The 25,893-nt window shown below is 31.9% G+C and overlaps 3 protein-coding genes across 3 annotated transcripts; 2 read left to right on the top strand and 1 right to left on the bottom strand.

Moving 5' to 3' along the window:
- Positions 1-6,074: 6,074 nt before the first annotated feature.
- LOC18039033 (monodehydroascorbate reductase, seedling isozyme) lies at positions 6,075-9,626 on the top strand. Its single transcript, XM_006430198.2, has 10 exons — positions 6,075-6,217; positions 7,049-7,120; positions 7,204-7,255; positions 7,414-7,494; positions 7,907-8,025; positions 8,107-8,326; positions 8,457-8,575; positions 8,655-8,780; positions 8,883-9,023; positions 9,156-9,626. Exons 1-10 carry the CDS (start codon positions 6,167-6,169, stop codon positions 9,477-9,479), a joined length of 1,305 nt encoding a protein of 434 aa, XP_006430261.1. The 5' UTR covers positions 6,075-6,166; the 3' UTR covers positions 9,480-9,626.
- A 364-nt stretch (positions 9,627-9,990) lies between these two features.
- On the bottom strand, positions 9,991-11,601 carry LOC18038587 (60S acidic ribosomal protein P2-4). Its single transcript, XM_024181721.1, has 4 exons — positions 11,507-11,601; positions 11,313-11,411; positions 10,621-10,847; positions 9,991-10,326 (listed from the first exon to the last, which is right to left on the bottom strand). Exons 2-4 carry the CDS (start codon positions 11,398-11,400, stop codon positions 10,300-10,302), a joined length of 342 nt encoding a protein of 113 aa, XP_024037489.1. The 5' UTR covers positions 11,401-11,411; positions 11,507-11,601; the 3' UTR covers positions 9,991-10,299.
- Positions 11,602-20,892: 9,291 nt separating this feature from the next.
- LOC18040088 (IQ domain-containing protein IQM3) lies at positions 20,893-24,608 on the top strand. Its single transcript, XM_006430196.2, has 9 exons — positions 20,893-21,280; positions 21,393-21,507; positions 21,612-21,677; positions 21,828-21,916; positions 22,651-22,738; positions 22,879-23,016; positions 23,122-23,214; positions 23,611-23,712; positions 23,900-24,608. The coding sequence occupies exons 1-9, from the start codon at positions 21,048-21,050 to the stop codon at positions 24,413-24,415; spliced, it is 1,440 nt and encodes a 479-aa protein (XP_006430259.1). The 5' UTR covers positions 20,893-21,047; the 3' UTR covers positions 24,416-24,608.
- The last annotated feature ends 1,285 nt before the right edge of the window (positions 24,609-25,893 follow it).

Raw genomic sequence — 25,893 nt, 5'->3', positions numbered from 1 at the left:
AATTTTTGCAATGATGCCCTGATGCCACCAAACTTCGTTTATTTTGTTTTATTTTATAAAGATCCATTGCATGGCCTCGGATCCTATGACACCCCTGCCACGTTTTTTCTATTGCCAACGCCTCTCTCTCCTTGTATTTTATTCGTTACAAGTTGTTGGGTTCCACAGAGTCGGATAATATTCTCTTATAATACAATTTTTATTTTATTTTATTGTAATTAAGATTTGATCTCTAATTTTCCATATAAAATAAGATGATTCTACCGATTGAAACGCGTAATCAAAGCCCACCAAACATAATAAATCCTTAGATTTTAATAAGAATGAGTTTGGTCACCAATAATGCCTTCCACTAAGCAGAAACAATGCCCATTGATGGTTTAATTCTAAAATACGCCACCCACCTTTGAAAACCTAAAGAAATGAAGATACTTTTATTAAAGTTATTAGACATGATTTTATCATTAGTATTAGACATGGTTTAATGCTAAAATACGCCACCCACCTTTGAAAACTTAAAGAAATGAAGATATATTTTATTAAAATTATTAGACATGATTTTACATTAGTATTATCCTTGATTCAAATATTAATATTGTGTTTTTATATATTTTACTTATATATACTCGCAATTCATGAATGGATCAAATTGATTTCCTAAAAGGTCAGAACAATGTTCCCTCACACAAACACACTGGAAGCAAATTCACTCTCGTAAGAATAAAAAAAACACAAACAAGATATATTATACCAATGGATAATTATTTGTTACTTGAGTTGTGCTCAAATCTTATGTTTCTCCCTCAGAGGCTCAGATCAATCAATTTCAAATCTATTACATATGAGGTCAATCTTATGGGTATCATCTCAATCACTGCATATATATTCTCATATTTACGAAACATTTGAATTTATATGCTATATGAAAGACATGCCGCACTTTATTCTATGCACTTAAATTGGAGGCTAATACTAAATTACATACATGTAACTTAAAGATCCTAAATTAGATTGTTTTTAGAAATTTTAAATTTTTTGATCAACCAATTTCATTAATATGGCAAATTCAATGTCTCAAAAAAAGCTTTTTTTTTTGGGTAAAAAAATAAATTACGTTAGTGTTTGACTGCTCGTCAATGCCGACAGCTATCATTACGTGGAAACCAACAAAGAATTAAAAAAATGAAAAATGAAATCTCCCAAACTTTTCACCGAAAAAGAATGCTGGGGGGGCCATTAGAAAAATCAAGTAATCTTAAAACCAATTTCAATAAAATAGTGAACCATCAATTCCAACAAATGTGTCCACCTCCTAGAAAGTGATGGCTGGTGTTTTGTCTTGGCCCTCAAGCTAAGGCAGTATATATTTCATAAAATTTGAAAAAGCAAAAAATCCCATAAAATAAAGTACCACCGATTTTGAACTCTTTTCAATTCGCTCAAAATATTGTCAAGCAATGTCCTTTCGCTCTTCTTTTGGCCAGTTGTCGCGCCCCCTCCTTAAGTTAATTTTGCCGTGCGCGTCCATTTAGATTTTAGGCCATCTGCAGCTGCATGTGATGCTGATGTGTGAGCCCTTGAGGAAAGGTTGGTGAGGAACATGTTACAATCAATGTCAAATGATGATCGCCAAATTCTAATTATCAAATTATATTAGCGCCGGCTCTCAAATCACATATTTCTTAAATATATTAAAGTTGAAGGCTTGAAATCTTTAATTTAGAAGGGTTAAGGATTCCATCTAGCTTCTACGTATTCTAATTCATACTTTCTAATATGTTGACACAATTAAATTATCTTTAAAAAAAAAAAGGAAAAAACTCATACATCAAAAGTTATATATATAAACTCAAAGATTAATTCATTCTGTGATCCTCTACATTCGTGGCTCCCATGGTTACTATAAACTCAAAGATTCATCTTTAACATGATCAGATATTATTTCATTAGGTCTTCCACTTTCCCTTGTGCAGCCCTAAATATTTTGCTGCATTTAGCAGTTGAAAATCATAACATTTTTTTTAATTTTTAATATGAAGAAAATTAAAAAAAATGATATTAAAAACTCGAGATAAATATTAATATCTGTGATGGGCAGCCGCTAGTGCATTACTCATTAGGACTAGGAGAGGCCAACAAACTTACTATTAAAGTGGGTTGCGAGTTTTAAGTTGATGTGGAGATGCCAAATTATTGCACCATAATTAGGAGACATTTTATTAATGAGAAATTGACTCAGGTTACACGTCTAATCAATAGAGATAGTCTTTCAAATACTAAATGAAATAAGGCTGATTGATGTTAAATAATGAGGGATTCGCGTTGCGGCACGTTACAGTTATTAACAATAAAATCTAATAATATCATTGATTTGACTCATTGTTACATTTTCGGCATTGCGAGAACGAATCCAACTAACAACTCAAAATATCATAAATAGGCAAACTAAATTGAACGAATTAATACCTATCCAAAAAAAAAACTAATTAATAATGTTCTATGCGAAAATTATACGAATTGGACTATGATCGTTTGGCATATAAATGAAGTCGAAAAAGTCTTGAAAGGGACGGATTCGTACAATTTTTTAAAATTTTTTTTTCTATACGGTATAAATATTGAAAAGGGGTCCTCCTATGTTGCAACATAGGTGAGTCCTATTGAAAAGTAGCAAATGAAGAAAGAGCATTAAAGGGAATGAATGCAGCAATAATTTTTTTTTCTTAAAAAAATAAAAACATAAACAACCAAGCAGCCATCGTTGATTGGAGCTAAAGGCTTGGCCCAATATATTTTGTTAGGCCCAATTTCCCTGTTGCTCAGGCCCATTCTCCATGGAGGCCTTTTGGATCCTTAAAAAAATTATTACACTTGAGTAATGACAGATTTTCTAAACTTTTTTACCCCAAATTTCATCTTAAATAATGTTTCTATCATTGATAACTCTTTCTTATTATTATATTCTGATCATAACTGACCTACACACACCCCAATTATATTTAGATGAACTGTGTACTTTCCATTAATGAGAAAGCTAATATGCAAATTAAAACTTAGTTGCTGAAGAGTGCGAATTTGCATCGCTCTAGGTTGGCACTCACTAAATTATCAATTTGTAATGTTGGACTCAAAGAATAAAAAATTATCTTAAAATTTAATAAAAAATTTAGGCCTATTTATTATTGAGATGCTGTAACTTAAAAATTGTCATCATTGTAGAAAAAATATTATAGTTATGCAATAAATATAAATAGTATGTGGTAAATAATGTTTTGTAGATAATAAATTGGATAGAAATAGTATAGTTATTAAAGCTTTTTTATCATTTAAGTATGAAATAAAATTAATTTTGCTTCCAAACTATAGTAATTAGTGTTCCAAATAGTAATGATCAGAATACAAAACAGACCCTTAAACTAAAATTTGAACGACAATTTCCCATCTTGGAGAACCTGATCTTGAAATTGGGCTGGACTTTAACATGTCAAATTTGAAATGAGCCCAAAACCCTTGACCCAGACCAGATCGCGAGTCTAGGCGTAGTGTGTGCGTTCCCCTAGTCTTCGGATCACGTGTCAGCTGCGAAGTGCTGACCGACAGAAACACAACCCCACGTCGTGTTAGTATTCCTTGTTAGAGATGGGAATAGTCCGGGATTTGACAATTCCAGTTCCGTCCCGAATGGTAAAACGGGATTTTAATATGGATCGAATCATGTCTCGAATAGTTAAATAAGAGAAAAAGTTGAACTAATTTTGAACCGTTTAAAATTTCATCCTGAACCAAATGGCTCGAATGTCCCAAATATCTCATTTAATAAATACTATAAATTTCATTAAATATTAAAAAAAATATTTAATCCAATAATTCCATAAAATTGTTAACATCTCAATAGACGTTACAATCATAAGAATAAAAAATGTGCAATTAAACCAAAAATAACATCCAAAAGTAAATTAACTAATTGTAAAGCATCCAAAAATAAACCAACATATAATAATCAACAAAAGCATCCAACTTCTAAAAAAAAAAGAGAAACAAAAACAAAAGCATCCAAGATTTTTGTCTTCATTCTTCTACTCCAAGTTCATACTTCTGGATCAACCTATAAAAATTAGACTATGTAAAGAATAAATTAGAAAAACAAATAATATTATACTTTGGTAATTACTTAATATGCATTTAATAACGCTTAAAAACATTATTACTTACCTCTAGAATCTCTTTCATCCTTACATCAACTTCTTCTTCCTCTACAAATGTTAGAATTTTGATAGAAGTTTTAAATCCTTCATCTTGAGAAAAAAAAAAGGAACAAATTAACGAAATCTTGTATAAATGAAAAAACCTCACGCATATAATAAACATGTTAACAATCAAATGAGACAAATAATGAAATAATAACTTTTATAAACAAAAGAAATAATAAGTATAAAAGAACTCATTAAGCAAACAATAAACAATCATCTTTCCGTAAACCAAGTAATAAACAATTATCTTTCCATAAAAGCAAGCAATAAATAATCATCTTTTCGTAAACCAAGCTATAAACAATCAACTTAATTTATGAATCAAATACAATATATTTGAGAAAATAATAAAAAATCTAATACAAATATATTCAAAAATAAAGAAAGAGAAGTTAAATGCAAACTTACCGGAATACTAGATGAGGTGGCCGAAGGCGAGCAAAAATTGGGGATGAGCAACAAGTGGTTCTCTTTCAGTTTTAAGTCAAAATACTTTTAGGTTTCCAAATTAATATTTTTGTTTTAGATTTATTTAATCAAACTAAAAATAATACAACAAATGGGATTATGTTTGTTACTTGGGCTAGAGTATATTTTTGTAATACTATTTGAATCATTATTCATTAACCATTAGTTTAATTTTACTTACTTTTAATTTTATTAATATAGTATTTCTTCTAAAAATTAAATGGGACAAATGGGATCCCACGGAATCTTGACTTAGATCTCAATCTCGTCCCATATAGTAGATTGATAAATATTTTTTTAGTTCCAAATCACGTCCGTTTTTAAAATTCAGTCCTAAAAATACGGACTAATATCATCCTAAATAGATGAAATTTAAGATTTTTTTGCCATCCCTAATTACACAACTTACTAAAAAAAAAAAAAAAGCTTAAAGTTAAAGTTAAAACCTTTGAAAGAACTAAAATATTTATGATTCAATTTCTAATAATTTTTCTCTTTTGACTCTTGGCGCGTACCCAATGTACTGAACTAGAAGTGATGGTCAAACTCAAAAGTACAAGATACCGTTCACACTCTTGTGGAGTTAAATAATTACAACGTGAACACAAAAAATGTAACGTTGAATGCGGACCTATTTTGAGACATTATTCGTTTTAAATTTTAATCATATATATTTGGTAAAAAGGGATAACATAAATGATTAAGTTCTGAACGCCTTTAATTACTTTTTTTTCTTTCTTTTTTATTGGAGAAAATTAAGGACAATTGACAAATCAAGAGATAAGATCTCCACATTAAGTTGTGCTATTTTTTTGTACATATAAATATGAAAATATATTAAACTGAAATTAAGCTGCACTATCAAATTTGTTATTCTAAAGGTTAGTCTTCCACACAATATTCAAAATTAAAGTTTTTTCTTTAAAATAGTTTAAAATATTTGCTATTCTTTTCATACTACCATTTTCATATTATTAAAAAAATACAGAAAAAGATTAAAAGAAGCATGCTTTGATTGCTTTCAGTGGCTCCAATGAAAAACTAACAAGGCTTGACCAAGCCGTCGTTACATCATAATAAAGCCAGCGCATCATACTATCTCATCTCATAGTTTTTAATAAAATCTCGGAGTTGGATCTGGAAAATAACAATATCTGTCGTGGAAATAGGCAAGTAAATAGTAAAAAAAAGAAGAAAAAATGAAAAATCATCCGTTAATGTTGTCGTGGCCGCTGCACAGTCAGCAGCGATGGACGGCTATAAGACCGCCACGTGTGTAAACATCCACTCTCTCCCAAATGGCACCATTACACCCAAAGGTCAGCCACTAAGGAGCCAAGTCGCCTATAAGTATCGGTCCAATCACGCAGCTCACTCCTCATCGTCCTAATTTCTCACTATAAATAGAAACAGAAATCGTTGAGCATTTAACTTTTTTCGATCGATCAATGGCGGAGAAGAGCTTCAAGTACGTGATCCTCGGTGGCGGTGTCTCTGCTGTGAGTTATTCATCGATTATGTCTTTTTTTTTTCGTTTAATTCTGTCTTTAATATTTTTTTATTCTGTTCCTCTATATGAATTTGATTCTTTTTTTAATTAATTTTTATCATCGAAGTTAACTTGAAATAAGTGTCTGATTCAGGTTTTATGCAGATCTATTTTTGTAATTGTTATTTTTGTTGTTAAATTTATTATGCGTCAATTACTAGCATGATTACAGTGGTTGACTACTTTTGGTATTGGCCGCGTTTTGAATGTTGATACGGTGAAACTCTTAAGAAGATGAAAAGGCAAAAGCCGTAAAAGTTTGAAACGTTTACTCGTTATAATAATTTCATAGCAAGCTAGATGAAGTAATGGATAATTGCTCAGCTCGGTTCAGTTTTGTCAAGAAATGTCGGATTCTTTTCCTTGTCTTTCAATTTTGTTTTTCCCCAAAAAAAAGAAAAAGAAAAAGAAAAAAAGATTTCGTGAAAAGTGTGTTTTGTTTATATATCATCTCAATTGATGAATGCAGAATTTTTTTATATTAACTCTTTTCATTGGCATCAAATTGATTCTGTGTCTCATGTAAGATAAAATTGATTCTGTTTATTGTGTGAAATTCCTTTTGTCAAGAACTTCAACATTATAAGTAATGATTATTAATGTAGGCATGAATTTTTCAGCAGTTGGAGTATTTTGTTTTGTTTTGCATAGGTCTATTATAAAATAATATCAATAGCAAGGCAGCTATCTATTTATTTAGAAAGATGCTTCTTATGATTTCAGTTTTTAGATATAATTATATTCTTCTCCTTACCCGAAGATTTTCTCCTTTACTTTATAGGGATATGCAGCTAGGGAGTTTGCTAAGCAGGGTGTTAAGCCAGGCGAGCTGGCAATTATCTCCAAAGAAGCGGTATACTTTCTACTACTATCATCTGCATAACTTTTCGGTTTTTCCTGCTTTGTACCCTAATTCGTGCTTTCTTGAATTCATAGGTTGCTCCGTATGAGCGTCCAGCACTTAGCAAGGCATATCTTTTCCCTGAGGGTAGGTCATGGTACCTTTTTGTATAATTTTGTTGTTTTATTTGTGATTGCTGCACTGGCTGCCGGTTATGACTGGAAAACAACATTTACTCTTGAGATTCAACTTGGTTTACATGCTATGATTAGTAATCTTGAAATAAACCCCTTTTTTCTTACCAGGAACTGCTAGACTTCCCGGTTTCCATGTCTGTGTTGGAAGTGGTGGAGAGAGACTGCTTCCTGAGTGGTACAAAGAGAAAGGTATTGCATGCTTTTCTCTCCATATAAATTGTTCAACCCATTTTATACATTAGACGGGAGGGAGTTTCTGAAATTGTAATTTACATGCACACTGAACAGACTTACAGTTTTTATGTTGAGCACTTTTGCTATTCTAATAATTTTCATTTTATTTCTTTTACCCTCTCAAACTTTAACCAAAATCTCCTCCAGCCTTGTGGTGAGTTGACCAGAGCCCAAGACTCTTGTATATTGGAGATCTTAACAGTTTAAACAACGAAGACCACATGCTTATTTAAATTTTTGGCCGTCAAAAGCATTAATACGTAATTAACAATCAGAAAATTGAAATGATAACCATTCTCATTTTATTATTTTGAAAGAAGCCATTCTCATTTTTGTATCAATGGTTCTTATGGATTTATGCTTGCAGGAATCGAATTGATCCTCAGCACGGAAATAGTCAGAGCAGATATTGCTTCCAAGACTCTCCTTAGTGCAACTGGGCTTATCTTTAAGTACCAGATTTTAGTAATTGCAACTGGTTCTACAGTAAGCATAACATCTCTGACATCTATCAGATCAAAGCATTGCCTGTGTTGCTTTTTTCTAAGAACATTGCCATTGTTTCAGGTTTTACGGTTGACTGATTTTGGTGTTGAAGGTGCTGATGCCAAAAATATCTTCTACTTAAGAGAAATTGATGATGCTGATAAGCTGGTTGAAGCAATAAAAGCAAAGAAGAATGGGAAGGCAGTGGTTGTTGGAGGAGGATACATTGGTCTTGAGCTTAGTGCAGCTTTAAAAATAAATAATATTGATGTTAGCATGGTTTATCCTGAACCATGGTGCAGTAAGTGAAGAACTTTAGTTCAAAGACTTTGTTTTCCATATACCTGTTTAAATTTGGACATATAACTTGCAAATTGTTTGATATCTTCAGTAGGTTCTTGGTTTCCTGATATAAACCTTGTTAACTGCAGTGCCTCGTCTTTTCACTGCGGATATTGCTGCTTTCTATGAGGGTTATTATGCCAATAAAGGAATCAAAATTATTAAGGGAACAGTTGCTGTTGGATTTACCACAAACGCCGATGGAGAGGTAAATGGTCAAACATCTGCATAACCAAGGCTGTTTTGATTGTATTGAATTAATTTTGTATGTTCTTTTCATCATTCAGGTCAAAGAAGTGAAGCTGAAGGACGGCAGGACTCTGGAAGCTGACATTGTTGTTGTTGGTGTAGGAGGAAGACCTCTTATATCATTATTTAAAGGGCAGGTTGCAGAGAATAAAGGAGGCATAGAGGTTACTATGACTTCAAATATCAATAGTGTTTACAATTTTTGATTTTTTTTTCCTGGCTCACTTCTTACATCACATGCTTATGACTGGATGTATTATTCGCAGACTGATGATTTTTTCAAGACAAGTGCTGATGATGTGTACGCTGTAGGGGATGTGGCGACTTTCCCTATGAAATTGTACCGGGAAATGAGAAGAGTTGAGCATGTTGACCATGCCCGCAAATCAGCTGAGCAGGCTGTGAAGGTATAGTACGTCATTCTTCATGATTTCTATTGAGTAATATGTAGTGTTGACATTTTCAAGGCCAGAGTTTATTACTGTGTCCTCCTTGAATGAGTAGGGTGGTATGTGAGTGATAAATTCTTGTTTTTTCAGACCATCATGGCAACTGAGGGAGGTAAAACAGTTACTGGATACGACTATCTCCCATACTTCTATTCTCGTGCCTTTGATCTGTCATGGCAGTTCTATGGAGACAATGTCGGTGACACCGTGCTGTTTGGGGACAACGATCTGGCATCAGCAACCCATAAGTTTGGAACATACTGGATCAAAGATGGAAAAGTTGTTGGGGTTTTTCTTGAGAGTGGAACTCCAGAAGAAAACAAAGCCATTGCCAAAGTTGCTAGGGTCCAACCTTCAGTTGAAAGCTTGGATGTGCTGAAAAATGAGGGTCTTTCCTTTGCTAGCAAGATCTGAGAATGCTTTATTTAGAGGGGATAATAATATTGTGATTTCAGAGCGACTGTTTTGAAAAATATATCTTATTTGCTTTTAAACTTGTTGGTTTTGTAAGTCTACGTTTGGGATTTGGTTAAATAAACGCTATAATTTGGTTTCCAGCGATTTTCACTTTAATTTGATTGAATAAATATAAACTTGGAACATTATGAGGATAATCATAAACTTATGCTTAGGCATGACTTTTCAAATGCTGATATCACGCGGCTGTTTCAGATATTTGCTCATCCCAGCTGCACAAAAGCTAATCTGTCATGGATTAGGGTAGGGTTATTTCGAACATAGTCGTGTTAGACCTTCCTCATTTTTCAAAGAAGAGATAATAACTCCTGGAATATAGAAAATTAATGATCCTTCAATATGAATTCTGATCAATAAGTCAATTATGACCAGCAACAGATGTGAGCGTTTTGGCTGTCCAGCCGCAATCACAGAGCATAGCATGGGCAAACAAAGTTGACACATAACAGACGGAAAGTCAATTGCATATGTTTCCATTCAAGCAGAACATGGAATGGATCTAAACTTCTGACAGAAACATCCATGGAGTCATTTGTATGATGAAATAATAGAAAATGATAGTTGCCAGATATATAAATCTCTGAACAGGCATAACAAAGCAGCATATCAATATGGAGCCACAACTTAACCCGTCAAAAGTTTCATCTAAGGATTATATAAACTAAAAACTACAGAACTCCAAAATAACAAAACTTTTAAGTCCAGTTAGAAGCTCCCAATTGAGGAGAAAGAGGTGAAAAAAATGCTGAAGAGCTCTCTAGTCGAAAAGACTGAAACCCATATCCTGCAACAAGAAGATAAAAGCCAATTAGGTAAGAATTTTCCATATTGGGTGAACAAACAAACATACATACTCTGGATCTCGTCACATGAAGAACGAGACTTTGCACCAAAAAAAAAATGCCAATCACTTTATTACTCCCATGAATAGGTTTAAACCAGCTAAAAATTTCCAATTAGGCTATCTGAGAAATCAGTAAGTCAAACCACATAAACATTGAGCTGAAAATAGACCTCAAGTGGTATGCAAATTAAAAAGTTGGTTCATAAAAAATAGATGGCATCAAGTAAATCTTACATCATCAGATTCTTCTTTCTCCTCCACTTTCTCCTCTTTCTTGGCCTCAGCAGCAGCTGGGGCAGCGCCTGCACCACCGGCAGATGGAGCAGCAGCAACTGCAACTCCACCACCAGAAGGCACTGAGGCCAATTTCTCCCGCCCAGATGCAATAAGCTCAGTTATGTCTTTGCCTTTAACTTCTGATAGAAGGAGCTCAAGCCTATTGTCCTCGCAATCAGCTCCAACTGCACAACAGATTCATATTTCAGCCCTTCAGGTGCAAGAATGAAATGATGCGCACGAATGACAACAATACCACATTCTCAATACTCTACTAATAACACAAATGCTCATCCTATACTATAGCAGAGCTATTCATTAAACTCCAAAAAGATAAAGATGGTAAGTTTCAAATAAATAGAGCTGCATACAAGCAAAGACCAGAATGACACAATTCAAACTCCACAATAATAAATTGGAACAAAAGGGTCATGATTATTATTATTATTTTTAAACAAAACAAGTTCAATAGATCCAATTTAGTGCTGGCTAAGCATATCAATAACACCACAATTCCATTATAAATGTTGACATTAAATGTTTTTCCTCCAAGCTTACATGGTTAAAAGGGCATGAAGAAATAAGAAAACAGACCCTATTTTTTTTAAAAAAAACAACAACATGATTAAAATAAAAGATTAAATAAATACCAGAGCCAAGGATTCCCTTAATATCATCGGCGGAAGGGCTGGTGTTTCCTCCCAAAACAGCCAACAGATATGCTGCCACCACCTTCATTTCTTCTTTCTCTAATAATTCAAGTACCAAAATAAATAAACAGAACAAAACCCTAAAACGCAATAGTCTACAACAGAAATAACATAAAATATTGAAAGAAGAGTACCTGGGAGGCTCTGGATCCTCAACACAAACGCGAGCAAGAGAATATAGGTACATATTATGTCTGGGTTTATATATACGTATAGTGAGCTAGGGTTTTAGTTGGTCTGCAAAAGCGCATGAACTGTAATACGCACTCACTTAACGCCGTTTTGGCCTTTTTTTTTTTTGGAAATTTTTAACCTGCCCCTAAATAAATTGACATTTTACACCGCGCACCCAAATAAAATGACGTGTTGCACCGCGCCGCGCCCCTAATTCCGTTAATTTTTCAGTTATTTCTAACGGTTTCGTCTAACTTTTAATTGAATGACAAAAATACCCCTCTATGAAAAAAAAAACAAATTTTTTAGCTCATTTAATTTTTTTAAGGTTTTTATTTCAATTGCAATAAAAAAATTTCTTGTTACATGTACATTGTCACCACTATTATTTTTCCTTTAATTTTTTTAAGATTTTTATTTCAATTGCAAAAAAAAAAATTTCTTGTTACATATACATTGTCGCCACTATTATTTTTCCTTTAATTTTTTTAAGATTTTTATTTCAATTACAATAAAGAGAATTCCTATTAAAATTAATTTAAGGAATGAACTTCCAATTTTATCCCTCCACCGTTAAACTTAACTGAGAAAATAACGGACTAGGGGCGCGGTGCAACAAGTCAACTTTTTTGAGGATGCGATGCAAAATGTCAATTTATTTGGGGGTAGATTAAAAATTTCACTTTTTTAAAAAATTTCCTACAATGATTTGACATTCATACATTAGTTAGAAGTTAGCGACACTATAAAATTTATTAAAAAAAAATCATCTATCATTTAACATATACCACATGGTCCACATCATGATAAAATTTTTGAATTTCTATTGTTATTCATTTTTATTCACAAAAAAAATAGGTCACTAACTCATCTTTTCCTTTAAATAGTTTGTATTTTTCTTACGGATAATTTCATGTATGTGAACAAAAAAAATTAAAATTAAAATGCAAACCATTGGTGATCTATATTTTGATAAGTTCTCAAATTTTATCATTTGTTTTTTTTTATCAAACAGTGTTTACATAAAGAATTGTCCTGGAATAAAAAATAATTACACAACATTTGTTTCATTTTCACCAAATGATTTATTTTATATAAATGAAGCAAAAACCTACCACAATTATAACTCAAAATTCAATTATATGTCATTTTGGCAATACTATAACTTTTAAAATAATTATTATTAACTATATTATAAAAATAATTAAATGTAAAGAAAATCAATTTAGTAAATTTTATTTTTAAAAATGTTGTGAGTTTTAAAAACAGACATATGTATTTAGTAAATTTTATTATTAAATTATTATAAAAATATATGAATTAAACATAATACTAAATAAAATTTATTTAAACATTTATAAATATGTGTAGAAAATATTTTTTATTATGTACAAATAATAATTGATAGCTAAAATGATTATCCTCTATTATTAATTTTATTTTTTATTTTGTTGTTTCATTATAATTAGCAATAATAATAATCTTTTTAAAGTTAATAATTTTATTTATTAATTAGTAAGAATAATTTTAAATTTTTATAATACAAAAGTAATTCTCAAAATTAGATTTTGAAAAGCTATTTTTTTTTTAGCTTTTCAAAATATGCTGTAGAATGAAATAATTTTATCGAAAGTGATTTATAAAAAAAATTATCAAATACCAAAATTAACTTTTACTTTTTAACAATTAAATCAAAAGCAACCATAAACGACCTAACAGTAGTATAATGTGTAATATTGAATGAAAAAATAGAAAATAAGTTCCGCACTTCTACTAAAGCGTCAAAGGCCGGCCATTTTTGGGTCATAGTTGGGCTACAAATTCATGGACAATCGTTGTGTACAATCATGTAACATATTGGGCCTGGACCTAACTGTATATTTCAAAAAATCATATTATTCAACGGAATGACTGAAGACTGAATGCTTGTATATGCACAAATAATTAGCAAATTAATTATGATTGTCCCTCCATCGGGTGGAAAAGACTAAGAGAAAGAAAGAAACTATGATGGTCCCTTCTCATGTTAACTTTTTTGTCTTGTATTTGTAATAATATATTTTTGGTCTTTTAAAATTTTCAATACTTAGTATTAATTGTCTGTTTACTTATTTATTTATTTATTATTATTATTATTATTATTATTATTGTGTGTGCTTTTGTAAACACTTGTGGCTTGATTCGGACAGCACGTTTTATTATTTGCTAAAATATATATCTATTGAAAAATTGGCTATGAAAATGGTAAGAAATATTTGTTACTCGACAAGTAATGGTCTTTATTATATAGCTATCAAATTTTCCTTAGCAGCTAAAACTCACTTTCACTCACAATACTAAACAGAAATTAAAAATATAAATGATGCAAGATTTTATATTCATGAATGTTTTAAATGTACTAGTTTAAATGATGCGTTACAAGCGTTAGGTTAGCATATTAAATAAAAGACAAAACGACGTTGAAACAAATAGTAGTAGCTCGGACAGTACTATTTGCCATTAAAAATTATTTCTTGCTTCTATCACGTTTGTCTCATAAAATATGAGGAGTACAAACAATCCACATTTCAGAGTTCAGACTCATCTCTATAGTTATATTAATTAAATTTAACTATAAATAATCACTATATATCAACCCCCAAGAATTATTTTTTTTTTAATTTTTTGTTTTTTAAATGCATGGAGCCGTGAGACTCGGGCCTCTATATATAGCTCGTTCTTTGGCATAATTTCTTGCAAGTTGATTTTGTCTTTCTAACCCAATTTTTCTCAGTTAAACTTAATTTATTATCACAAATCATGGTTAATTATTATTTGATATCTCTATCCAATTAAATATATGTGGGCTCGTGGAAATTGAGTCTTGATTAAAAAAACCAAGTGGTGGTGGTTTCGGAAGAACAGACAAATAGAACTATACGGTTGCCAGCACAATATTGTTTGTGACCAAATTGTACAGACAGCATGTCAAAGACATAAATTCACGTGGTAGATTTTTTTAATTTTATTATTTGTTTTCATTTTGTACACCTCCGTTTTATTCATTTTTAATTGACAGGAAATTTCTAAATTTTTCGACATGCAATTACAACGAAATAAAGTCATGTGCAATCATCAATATGAAGATATGATAGCAGAATTTTTAAGTATTTTGTTGTCAAGTAAGAGCTAAACTAAGAATATAAATTTACTCTTTGTTGCTCACTCATTTTTTACAATTTCATCTAACATTTATGATAGCAGGTTTTCAAGGGAAACCTTAAAAATATCAAACAAATAATAAATAAAAAAAGATAAGTAAAGAATGAAACTAATCACACAATATAAAAGTTTACGTGGAAAATTCATGCATCGGAGAAAAATAAAAAATATCATGATCGCTAAGGACAACGAGAGAAAAATATACAATGTGAAAAGTTATTATAATTATTCTAATATTTTCTTTATATCCAAAACCCTAATGACATTTAATTTTTCGAAAAATCTATTATTTCTTTCACACTAGACAAAAATTGAAGGGCTAATAAGTGAAGGCAACTTTTCTATATATATTTATTATTTATTAGTCAAGTAGTACTTATTTCTTAATAGAAAATATATTTCTCTTTGAATAACTTAAGTCTTAAAAAAAATTACACATTAATTAGATAGGAATTATAAAAAAAACTAATAAATAATAAAAGTTTAATACATATCTTAATTTAAAATTTACAAACTCTTATTAAAAAATGAAACATATTCTTAACACGTGTTTCTTTGAAAACGCTAGCAAGTCCAGAGGAAGCGACCCAACGATTATTATTTCCAATCAAAATGATGACAAAGACGACATGCATGCATGGCCGTCAAAAGCGACCAGACAAAGCATAAATTAAGTCAGACAAATTTTCCACCAAAGAGAAGTTATAGGGAAACTTCGGAATATTAATTGTTAATTAATATATTCTTATACGTAAATTTTTTTTTTTCTCTAAAGTAAAGTTTGAATTCAATGCAAAATTAATATGAACACAAAAATGTTGAATATGGAAAGTATAAACGCTGAATTATTCTTTATATCTCAATGTAAATAGTTTTACAAGAAGAGGCCGTTTGAGGGTGTGGTGAGGTAGTTAGGGTGTCAAAGCCCAGCTAATAAGGTGTTTAATAACACTTGTAGATGAGTTTTGACAGCTTATTAAATTTTTTTACTCAACTTCTACTCCACAGCTATAACTTTTACTCCATAGCAGCCGCCGCTTAAAAGTTACAACACCTCACTACCAAACACACCCGAAATAGATGTGATCACATACACACATATATATAGATATAAAATTAATATGAACACAAAAATATTTGAATTTGAAAAGTGTAGATGTTGAATTATTCTTTTGATCACAGTGTAAATATTTTTACATGAAATAAATATGAGTATATATTATATATATATATATAATGCAAAATTAATATGAACACAAAAATATTTGAATTTGAAAAGTGTAGATGTTGAATTATTCTTTTGATCACAATGTAAATATTTTTACATGAAATAAATATGAGTATATATATATATATATATATAGAGAGAGAGAGAGAGAGAGAGAGAGTGTGTGCCATTTTCTTATTCTCTCTCTAGTGAGAGTATTTTCATTTGGTTAAAATGATAATATTTTTATTAGAGAATTATTATTATTATTATTAAATAACTATATATATATATATATATATTTATTTATTTATTTATTACGGGTGTCCTCATTTTTTCTTTATGCCGACACACTTTTAATTTATGAGATTGAAAAACATGTTGGGGGGTATTAAAAAAATTTGAGTCATCTGCACTTGAACACATATATACACGCGCGCGCGCCCACACACACACACACACACACACACACACACACACACATATATATATATATGTGTGTGTGTGTGTGTGTGTATTTATTTATTTATTTATTGTGGTATATCCACCTTTATGCTATGCTACATATATTGTACTAGGATCCCACTACCATGGTACATCCCTCACATGAACAACAATGAGTGAGTTCCACTCATACATTGTTCATGAGTGAAGAATGTACCATACATTGATTGTAAGGTAGTGTTTGCCATAATGTACTATGTAGAAGAGTGGTTGAGAAAATTGAATTTTTCCCAATTTGAGAAACTAAAAATGGGGTTCACATGCATGCCACCACCTCAAAATGGTTCTTGGGCAATTAATAGTGTCCATTGGTTGCAGTTTTTGTAAAAACAATTAATCTACCGACAAAAGTACGATGATTTGATGCACAACTACCAAACACATGCCCTTGCAATAAAAGGGGCTTGCTACCTTATATGTGTTGTAATTAAGATTTATAATAAATTTTGTTAATTTTTTTTTTAAAGATGTGCCACAAAAAATAAAGTAAAACATATAACTTATAAAATATAAACGACAAATTTGTAACACTATTGTAATTTTAACAGTTATAAAATTACTTTTCCTTTAAAAAGGAACTCTGTTTGTGTTTTTGGTCACTTCTTGCTGCATGAATCATGAATAAACACACCCATTAGAGCTTAATTTTTTTAGGGAACCCATCTTAACATCAACGAAATCGGAGCATCCCTAATTTTAAAGTTGGTGTTCAATTGATGAATCTTCTCGTTTAGTTTGTCCGAGCTTCAAAGTTGATCAAACGTTACGTCCTCCAAATTTAGTATTTGGTTTTCTATGAAAAGATGCTCTCAAATTAGACCAAACAATTCCGGAAATTGAAATTAGTCCAATGCAATTCACTTTGGTTGTACGCTGCAAGTCAATGTTAAAAACAAAATAGACATTTGGTATCTCCTAAGACTAACATTTTCGATAAGTTAAGGGCAATGCCAATATTCCCACCGACCACCGCCATCATTTGAGAATTGCGAGCATTAATCTTAACACAGTCTCCGTATGTTTGACCCATTCAAAGTATTTTTGATGAAAAAAGGAAATTAACATTCAAAGTGCCTTTTTACTATTTATCAGAATAATTTAGTTCTTAAATAAAAAATTTATGATACCACCGCCTAATATCTTGTCATGATAAATCATCAAAATGAATTGCAATAAGTATTCATGCAAATAAATAATAATTAGCATTTTTATAATAATGAAGATTAGAAGATTAAGAAACAGGTTTTGTCTCTTCACCCGTGGTACTCTTGTACCCTAAACTGAATCATCAAGTTTAAAGATAAGGAACAAAAACAAAAAGAAAATTTAGTATATTACTATAATTTTAGATCTTATATATGGCAGTGACAACGATTATTAAAAGCAACTTATTTTGTTCGTATGTGCACAGTGGGCTTATGTGTTTTCCTCGTTAAGTGGCCAAGACGATGACATATACGTAGCCCGGTCACCTTAAATTAGTCCACGCTCAATGGTATTCCAGTAATTAGCTGCTAATATTAAGGGTATTTGATAAGAGAAGTCCCTGCACGAGTTGTGGTGATTCTAACGGGATCACAAAGAGTAGTTAAAGCCTCTGGCCGGGGGTTCATCGTCATCTGATTTTGTTTTATTCTTAAGTTCTGGATTGATTAATTAATATCTAAAATAATTATAATTAAATGTCATAAACAAATTTTTTGTTCTTTCTCTGTTGTATTCCGCAGATTTGAGCGTGCGAGGGACGCACTCGAGATGCATACATAAGTTATGATGTGACTTAACGCGCACGTTGGCGCGTAAGCTCAGTCAGATGCTGACTCGCTAGCTGTCCAGTGTCCACCATGCAGATTTCTGTGTACAAAATTTGGCCCCGTCTTTGCTGCCTTGTTGCTGTTGCTTTATTTTATTGGTTTTTCCTGAGAATAAAGAAGAAAAATGAAAAAATCACTAACCCTCCATTTCTTTCATGAAATAACAAAAACTACATTATTTTTTTTTTCAACTTTTGGTTGAACGATTGTATTAGGAGCTTGTTACTCATTTTAATGATAGAAAAAAAATAAAACATTAATAAATTTGTATTTATTGTACATGAGGTGGATTCAGTGTTTGTCCCACCTCAGTCAATTAACAACCCCCAACCCTTTTGGCACTTTATAAATATAGGCATTTGATGAATCAATAAATAAAAAAGAGATTTGATAAACTCGATACAAGATGTTTTTAGTAGTGTCTTATTTTTAGTTTAATGTTTTTATTTATTAATTTTATTTATAACAGTATTTTGTTGTTAACTTTGTCATCGTATTTTTATCATCAGGTTCCTTTTTTTTCTTAATAATTGATTAATATGTTTATGAATTGATTGATTAGAATTTGTTAGTGGTCTTTATCGCAACCCCAACTAATATAATTTAGTATGTCAATTAAATACTGAAGCATAATGTCATTACATTTTAAAATTAAGGTTTTGTTGGAGGATAACAATGTTTATTGGCATAATTATTGTCATAGAGCATCAAATTTTAAATCACTATAATACCTAATTGTTTTTATATATATAAGGACGTAGGTTAGTAAAATCTAAATTGAATTTCTTTTGCCTTGTATCTTTTATAAGATTCCAACACAAATGATTAGTTTAAGAAAAAATTTTGAAAATTAATCAATGAGATAAAAATTTGATATTTATATAATTCAATATAAAATATAAAAATACAAAAATACAAAAAGAAATTATAATATTTTAAAGTAACATGATGTTCTATTGTAATCAAATCCATTTTAAATTCATTTGTAGCCACTTTACATGAATATCGCCGTGGAAAGTCTTCAATCTTTATCTTTATTCACTTATTTATTTATTGGATAGTAACCTATGGTTTTTAAATGCTTAATACTTTCTCAAGTAAGAGTATAGTTTCTCCATTTATTTCAAATATGTCCCATAAGTTCCCATCCTATTGAAATAACATAAATATTCCCAGGTGTCAAGGTTAAAGAAATTAGACCGTGATGGTTAAAATTCAATATTGTAAAAGTAATTTGGTCAATTTAATAAGAATCAAATGTCAAATAAAAAATTCTTAGTACTAAATTGAGTTGAGTACACCAAATTGAATTATTTCATTCAATTTTATTACTTTTTAAAATTTTAAACTCAATCAAATCAGTTTGAAATAATGGTTTTATAAGATTCAAAAGGTCTGTTGAGCACCTCCTAACTTTTTCATAATGGATCCAAACACTTGCTCTTAGTTGACTTATAGATATAATTACTCTAATGAATAACTAAAGAAAATAAATAGACTCTTAGCTTCTTCTTATGTCTATGGATCTTCTCAATTAGAAGATCCCCTATATGGACAATACACATTCCAGTTGACCAATCCTAATTTGAATTCTTTTGTTTCAAAGAAAAAATATCTACCGGATTGTTCGCCCTATTCAGATATTCATGACTAAGAAGAGATATTCGTAAATTCTCTTTCGGATAAGTCATGAAATGAGAATGAAGATTAAAATGTCAATAGGTGTTTATTATTGAATCCACTCCACAAATTTCATTGAAATTGTATCAAAACTTCAAAAAAATAAAAAAATAAAACAAAATTTTCTTTTTACACTATAGTTTTTTTTTTTTGGAAAACAATATCGAATCCAATCTTCCTCACTCAAGGGTCATGTGGTAGGGTCCTATGTGATGTAAATAGAGAAACCATGCCCTCAATTGAGAAAACATTAAAAATCAGTTACTTGGATATTATTATCCCATTTATTTGTTCTTTTCGAATTTCTGAAAAAGCGTAATTCGTGATGCATACACAATTAATTCCTTAAAGGTTCTTTTGTTTTTTTTTCTAAATTTTTCTTTTTAACATAATAAAAATAACAAAATTTCTTATTAATGAATTGGACTAACTACACCAAATTAAATTGTTTGGGTCTATTTGATTTTTTTTTCAATTTTATAATGTTCTAAATTTTAAAATCCAATCAAATCAATTTGAATTTTTGTTGAAATTGAACAAAAAAAATCAATTAGAAATAAAATCACACCAATTTTTTCTTTTTGCATTTTTTTTTTTTTTGCGGAGAACTAAATCGAATATGATCTACCTCATTTTTAGGAGCACTAGTGGTCGCCGGTTAGGGTCCTATATAATGCAAATAGAGAAACCATGCCCTCATTTGAAAAAATCATTAAAAATCGGTCTCTTAAACGTTATTATCCCATTTATTTATTTATTAATTCTTTCCGAACTCAGTGAAAAGCGCAACTGGAGATGCACACACAATTCATTCCAATTTCTAAAAGTTTCTCAATTGACCAGAGCGCAGAATCCTCACGCGCTGCATAGGGGCGTGCGTCAACCAACAACCCACTAAAATAAATCCGCGAAAATGACAAGTAGGTGTTAATTAATTAATTGACAGTTTTTCCCCGGCAGAAACAAAACACCCACTTCCCGTATTTTCCAGCTCCGCGCATTCTGAAACGCGAGCCCTCTCTCTCACTCCACCTCTATAAATTCATTTCCTTTGACTTCACAAACTCCTAGAGTGTTGTTTTTCCTTTTGAGACAATGGAGGTTGTGGAGACGCAAGCCTTGTCGAACTTCGATCTCCAGTCGAGGTCTCCGTGCTCTTCTTACATGGCCATTCCGTCTTCGGACAACCACCCCCAACATTCGGTCATAGACGCGCCTGGAGACGTTTGTAGTGAGTCACGTGCGGCGGTTAAGCTACAGAAGGTCTACAGGGGTTATCGCACCCGGCGTAGGTTAGCTGATTCCGCTGTTGTTGCTGAAGAGCTCTGGTTCGTGCTCACAGTACTCGATCAATCTTTCCGCTATTTATATCTTCTTTATAATTTTATTGTTTTTTATTTTTAATTTTAAGTAAAGAAACAAAATGGTGAAATTCTACAGGTGGCGAGCGATAGATTTTGCTCGGTTGAGCCACAGTACGGTGTCGTTCTTTAATTTCTCGAAGCCAGAGAGTGTTGCTTCACGATGGAATCGGGTTACCTTAAATGCTTCCAAGGTTTCTTCCTTGAAATTAATTTGACTGTTACTGGAGCTAGTATATTTTTACGGTCAGTCAATGGGATCTGATTTTTTTTTTTTAATCATCACTTTTTTTTTCAGGTGGGTAAGGGGCTGTCAAAAGACTCAAAAGCACAAAAACTGGCTTTTCAGCATTGGATTGAAGCTGTAATTTTTACCTAACTCTTTTTCGTCTATCTTTTTTTAGTTTCATTTTATCGAATACTTTTAGATTATGATTTTTAGTGTTTTGTGTGAATTAATATTTTTATATTTTAGTCTACTGATGGTTTTTTTTTTTTTTTCCCTGAGGGACAGATTGATCCGCGGCATCGGTATGGGCACAATTTGCATTTCTATTATGAAGAATGGCGTAAAACTGATGCTGGTCAACCATTTTTCTACTGGTGAGCCTGTGATTATACTAAAAGAAATAACAATAATTTCTTATTCCCATGGAAATTTCTGAATTACCTAGCTGACCGAGTAAAAAGCCTTTATGGCCTAGCTTTATTGCACTGACCGTGTGACTATGATCCAGCTTAATTTATGTTAATTGTCAATTTTGGTCAACGGTCAAAGTTACTGTTGCGGCAGTCTAGTTCAGAAATCTGATATCACAGTGTGGTCTTTAATTTTCCAATGGTCCTTAGGAGTGTGTCTACTCTGATGGCGGCATTGCCCGTGAAACTTACTGATGTTGGTGGACATTTTTTTTTTTTTTCGGGTTTAATGATCACACAGTTTCATGTAGGCAGAGGATTTAGAAGCTTTATGGTCTAGATTTGCTAGTATGAGTCAAGATTTAATATTTGCTCCCAACTATTTATGAGTAAAAAATAGTTTAAGGCTGTTGACTGGATTGTTTTGACTGACCACAGTGAGCTGGCAAGATTAAAATATGCCTCTAAACTGGAAGTTGTTGTATAAGAAGCAAGTGCAGTTTTTATTTTATTTTATCTACTACTATTGCCAAACTCTGTCAAAATTAACATCATCGGTGGGTTTATCATTCATCAACCCATGTTGTTAGTCTGTCACCATCTTATAAGTTGTTACTCTATAAAATTAGGGAGTAAATTTTGAATAAATCATGACGATGTGATCATTGCAAAAACCTTGTTGCTTTTACATTGCACAGGTTGGATATAGGAGATGGCAAAGATGTTGATCTCAAAGAATGTCCAAGATCAAAGCTTCGACAACATTGCATCAAATATTTAGGGCCTGTATGTTCTTACACAGTTCATATTCAGATCGTATTTACATTGACATTACATATGATCGTAATGCATTATGTTAAATAATGTATGAAATGGTCCTGTTATAGCAATCCTCACATGGTTGTTTGTCCTGCTTGCTGAATTAGCAAGAGAGGGAACATTATGAATACATTGTTGTCGATGGGAGGATTATTCACAAAAAGACTGGAGATTTTCTGGATACACAGCATGGAGGCAAGTATATATTCGTTATGAGCACCTCAAAGAAACTCTATGCTGGTGTGGTAAGAGTTTAAACAAACTTAAAAACAAACTTTTGTTACTTTTGTTTCCCCGTTAGTGGTCCTCTACGTTAATAACATATGTAATAAACATTTTTATACCTTCAGAAAAAGAAAGGAATATTCCACCATTCGAGTTTCTTGGCTGGAGGAGCTACTATAGCAGCTGGAAGGCTTGTGGCAGAGCATGGAGTTCTTAAGGTATAGTTCCATAAGATTAGGAACGTCTTTTGCAGCTCAAGGAGATGCCAAATTTACGGAAGTACTATTATTTAAGTTGGTAATATCACTTATTCAGGGAATTCCTGCTGGCTGCAATTTTGCAAGATTTTGTAGATAGCCTCATCTTTTTTTTAGGATATGTAGCTATGTACAAATCATTTCTATGATGCATAGTTGATGATCTTTACTTGCCTTTGTTATTTATAGTCAAAGTTCTTGGATAATTACTGAAATGACAACAGTAATGTATCATAAAAGGTAGTAGGTGTTATCCTTAACGCACACAGAACTGCAATTTATTGGCTATGCCCAACTGAAGGTATAGTATAATATAATTATGCGTGGCATCTGACCCTTAATTATCATATCTCTCAGACAATCTCCGCATATAGCGGCCATTATCGGCCAACAGAGGACAGGCTTCATAGCTTTTTATCCTTTCTCAAGGAAAATGGAGTGAACATGGATGAAGTTGAGGTAACTCTTCCATCTCGTATTAGTTGTTCTATACATTTGTATTGCTACTGAGAACTTTTTCATTAACATGATGGTCATATTTCCTATAAAATCAAGTTAAATTTGACAATTAAAGAAATTCATCATTTCTTGCTTACATTGCTTGCAGTATGTTTATTAATGATTGAATGTGGCATCTCCTTTTCAGGTAGAAAAAGCTGGTGAAGAGTATTCTGATAGTTACTGTGATGGCAAAACTATTGGAGTTGAAAGTGGAGTGGAAGCGTCAGCAAACTCGGAATCTACTGATCCTGAAATGCCTAAGGATGAGGAGGAAAATCTTCCCACAAAACCATCTGAAGCAAAACAAGAGAGAAAATGTAATTATGAAAGGACTCTATCTGGCGGTCTTCAGAGCCCGAGGGCTGATGTGCCTAAAAAATCCATATTGCAAAGGATCAATTCCAAGAAGGCGGTTAATTCATATCAATTAGGACATCAGCTCTCGCTTAAGTGGACGACTGGAGCTGGGCCAAGAATCGGCTGTGTTGCTGACTATCCCGTTGAATTGAGAGTACAGGCATTGGAGTTTGTTAACCTATCTCCAAGAACTCCGCACACGCCTCCAACACCAGTTTATTACAAGCAGATCACCAGTCCGACGTCACCTGCAGCTCATCCCATACCAGATGTGACTAATAGTCATGCCACCTCAGACCCGTGAATCATTATCTATCAGTTTTAATTTTCCTGCTCAGTGGACACGAACGAGTGTCTATCTAATCTCCTCGGGATGTCACTTGTAGCCTTTAATAATGCTAGTATCTGTAATGAAAAATTTGCATCTAGTTATGTTCACTACTATTAATTTTCCGTTTAGATATATCTAGTCCTATGATACATTTTCCAATTCATCCTAAATCTGGCTGCCACCACGACTTTTAGGAGTTGTGATTTGATAATCTTGCGTTTCCAGACTGACTCGCGAATATTAGATGAGCAAAACTTGTGGCCTTAAGACACATTGGGAAGCCGGAATTGTGGAATTAGGCAGCATGTTGTATTGCTAGCTCAATTTCTAAGGTTAGTAGTCCATGCACATAAAAAGAAAAGACGCATAAGTTAAGCAATTATGTGACGGACGAAATCAACTTAAGCCTTAATCAAACACAATTTATCCATTAAGATACCGCAAGTCCGATATTCAGAGTAAACGAAGAAAGGAAAAATGAGAATGCAATCTGATTCAAAAGTTAAAACAGTTATTTGAGGGTTAAAAGAGCTATTTTAACAGCCTTCAGTACAGTACACTTATTTATCAAAAATGAAAATCCGCAGCGACTGAAAATATACTAATTATCAAACTGCTAACCATTACTTGGAAATCTTTAGTATCAACTGTGCTATCCGGTCCGGTTGGTGATTGAAATCCATTGGCATACATGCCCTTCTCAAGTCTCAACCGCACCCACCAAGATTAGGTTCTGTGAAAATGTTAACTTAGAACGAATCGTATATGTTATGGAATTACCTGAACTGGGATCTGAAATCTGTTTCGTAAAACACAATACTCGCGTTACGGTTGATTACGTTTAACCCTTGCAGCAGGCACCTGTCAACAGTATATTGAGCCCATTAAAGTAGAAAACAAATAATAAACAAACAAATGTTTAGGGGTGTAACTACGTCCGAAGAACTGAGAACAAATTAATGAAAGTTGAATCCATTGGAATACTTTCAAAATTAAAGAATACATTCTGAGATTGTTCAGTAGGTAACCAAATTAGCTGAGATTTTTAACATTCTGATCAGATGAAAAATTAGAGAACAACAAAACAACAAGTAGGAATTTTCATGAGACCTCTCATCAAACCTTTTACTTCAAAGATTTCTATAAACTTTGCAATTTATAACATCAAAGAATGCATTATAAAATGAAAATTGCGCTTTCTCACCTTCCCTTGATTTTGTCATCCAAAGCCTGATGAATATCGGCACAAGCAAGCTTCAACTTGCGTGCACCAATGCTGGGAGAAAAACAACTGTTAACATCCTATATTACAAAGGGGGCATTTTTTTTTTTAAAATTTTAAGAAAAAAAGAAAAGAAAAGAAAATCAATGCGTGTTAATTATATTCTTTTATGAAGACAGCATGTTCAATAATCAATTACAAAAAGAATAAGGAAAAATTAAAAACGTAA

This window comes from Citrus clementina, unplaced genomic scaffold (genome assembly GCF_000493195.1).
Source record: "Citrus clementina cultivar Clemenules unplaced genomic scaffold, Citrus_clementina_v1.0 scaffold_6, whole genome shotgun sequence".
NCBI classification, from domain to species: Eukaryota; Viridiplantae; Streptophyta; class Magnoliopsida; order Sapindales; family Rutaceae; genus Citrus; species Citrus x clementina.
The sequence above is the reverse complement of the archived record's forward strand: the minus strand, read 5'-3'. Positions and strand labels throughout refer to the sequence as shown.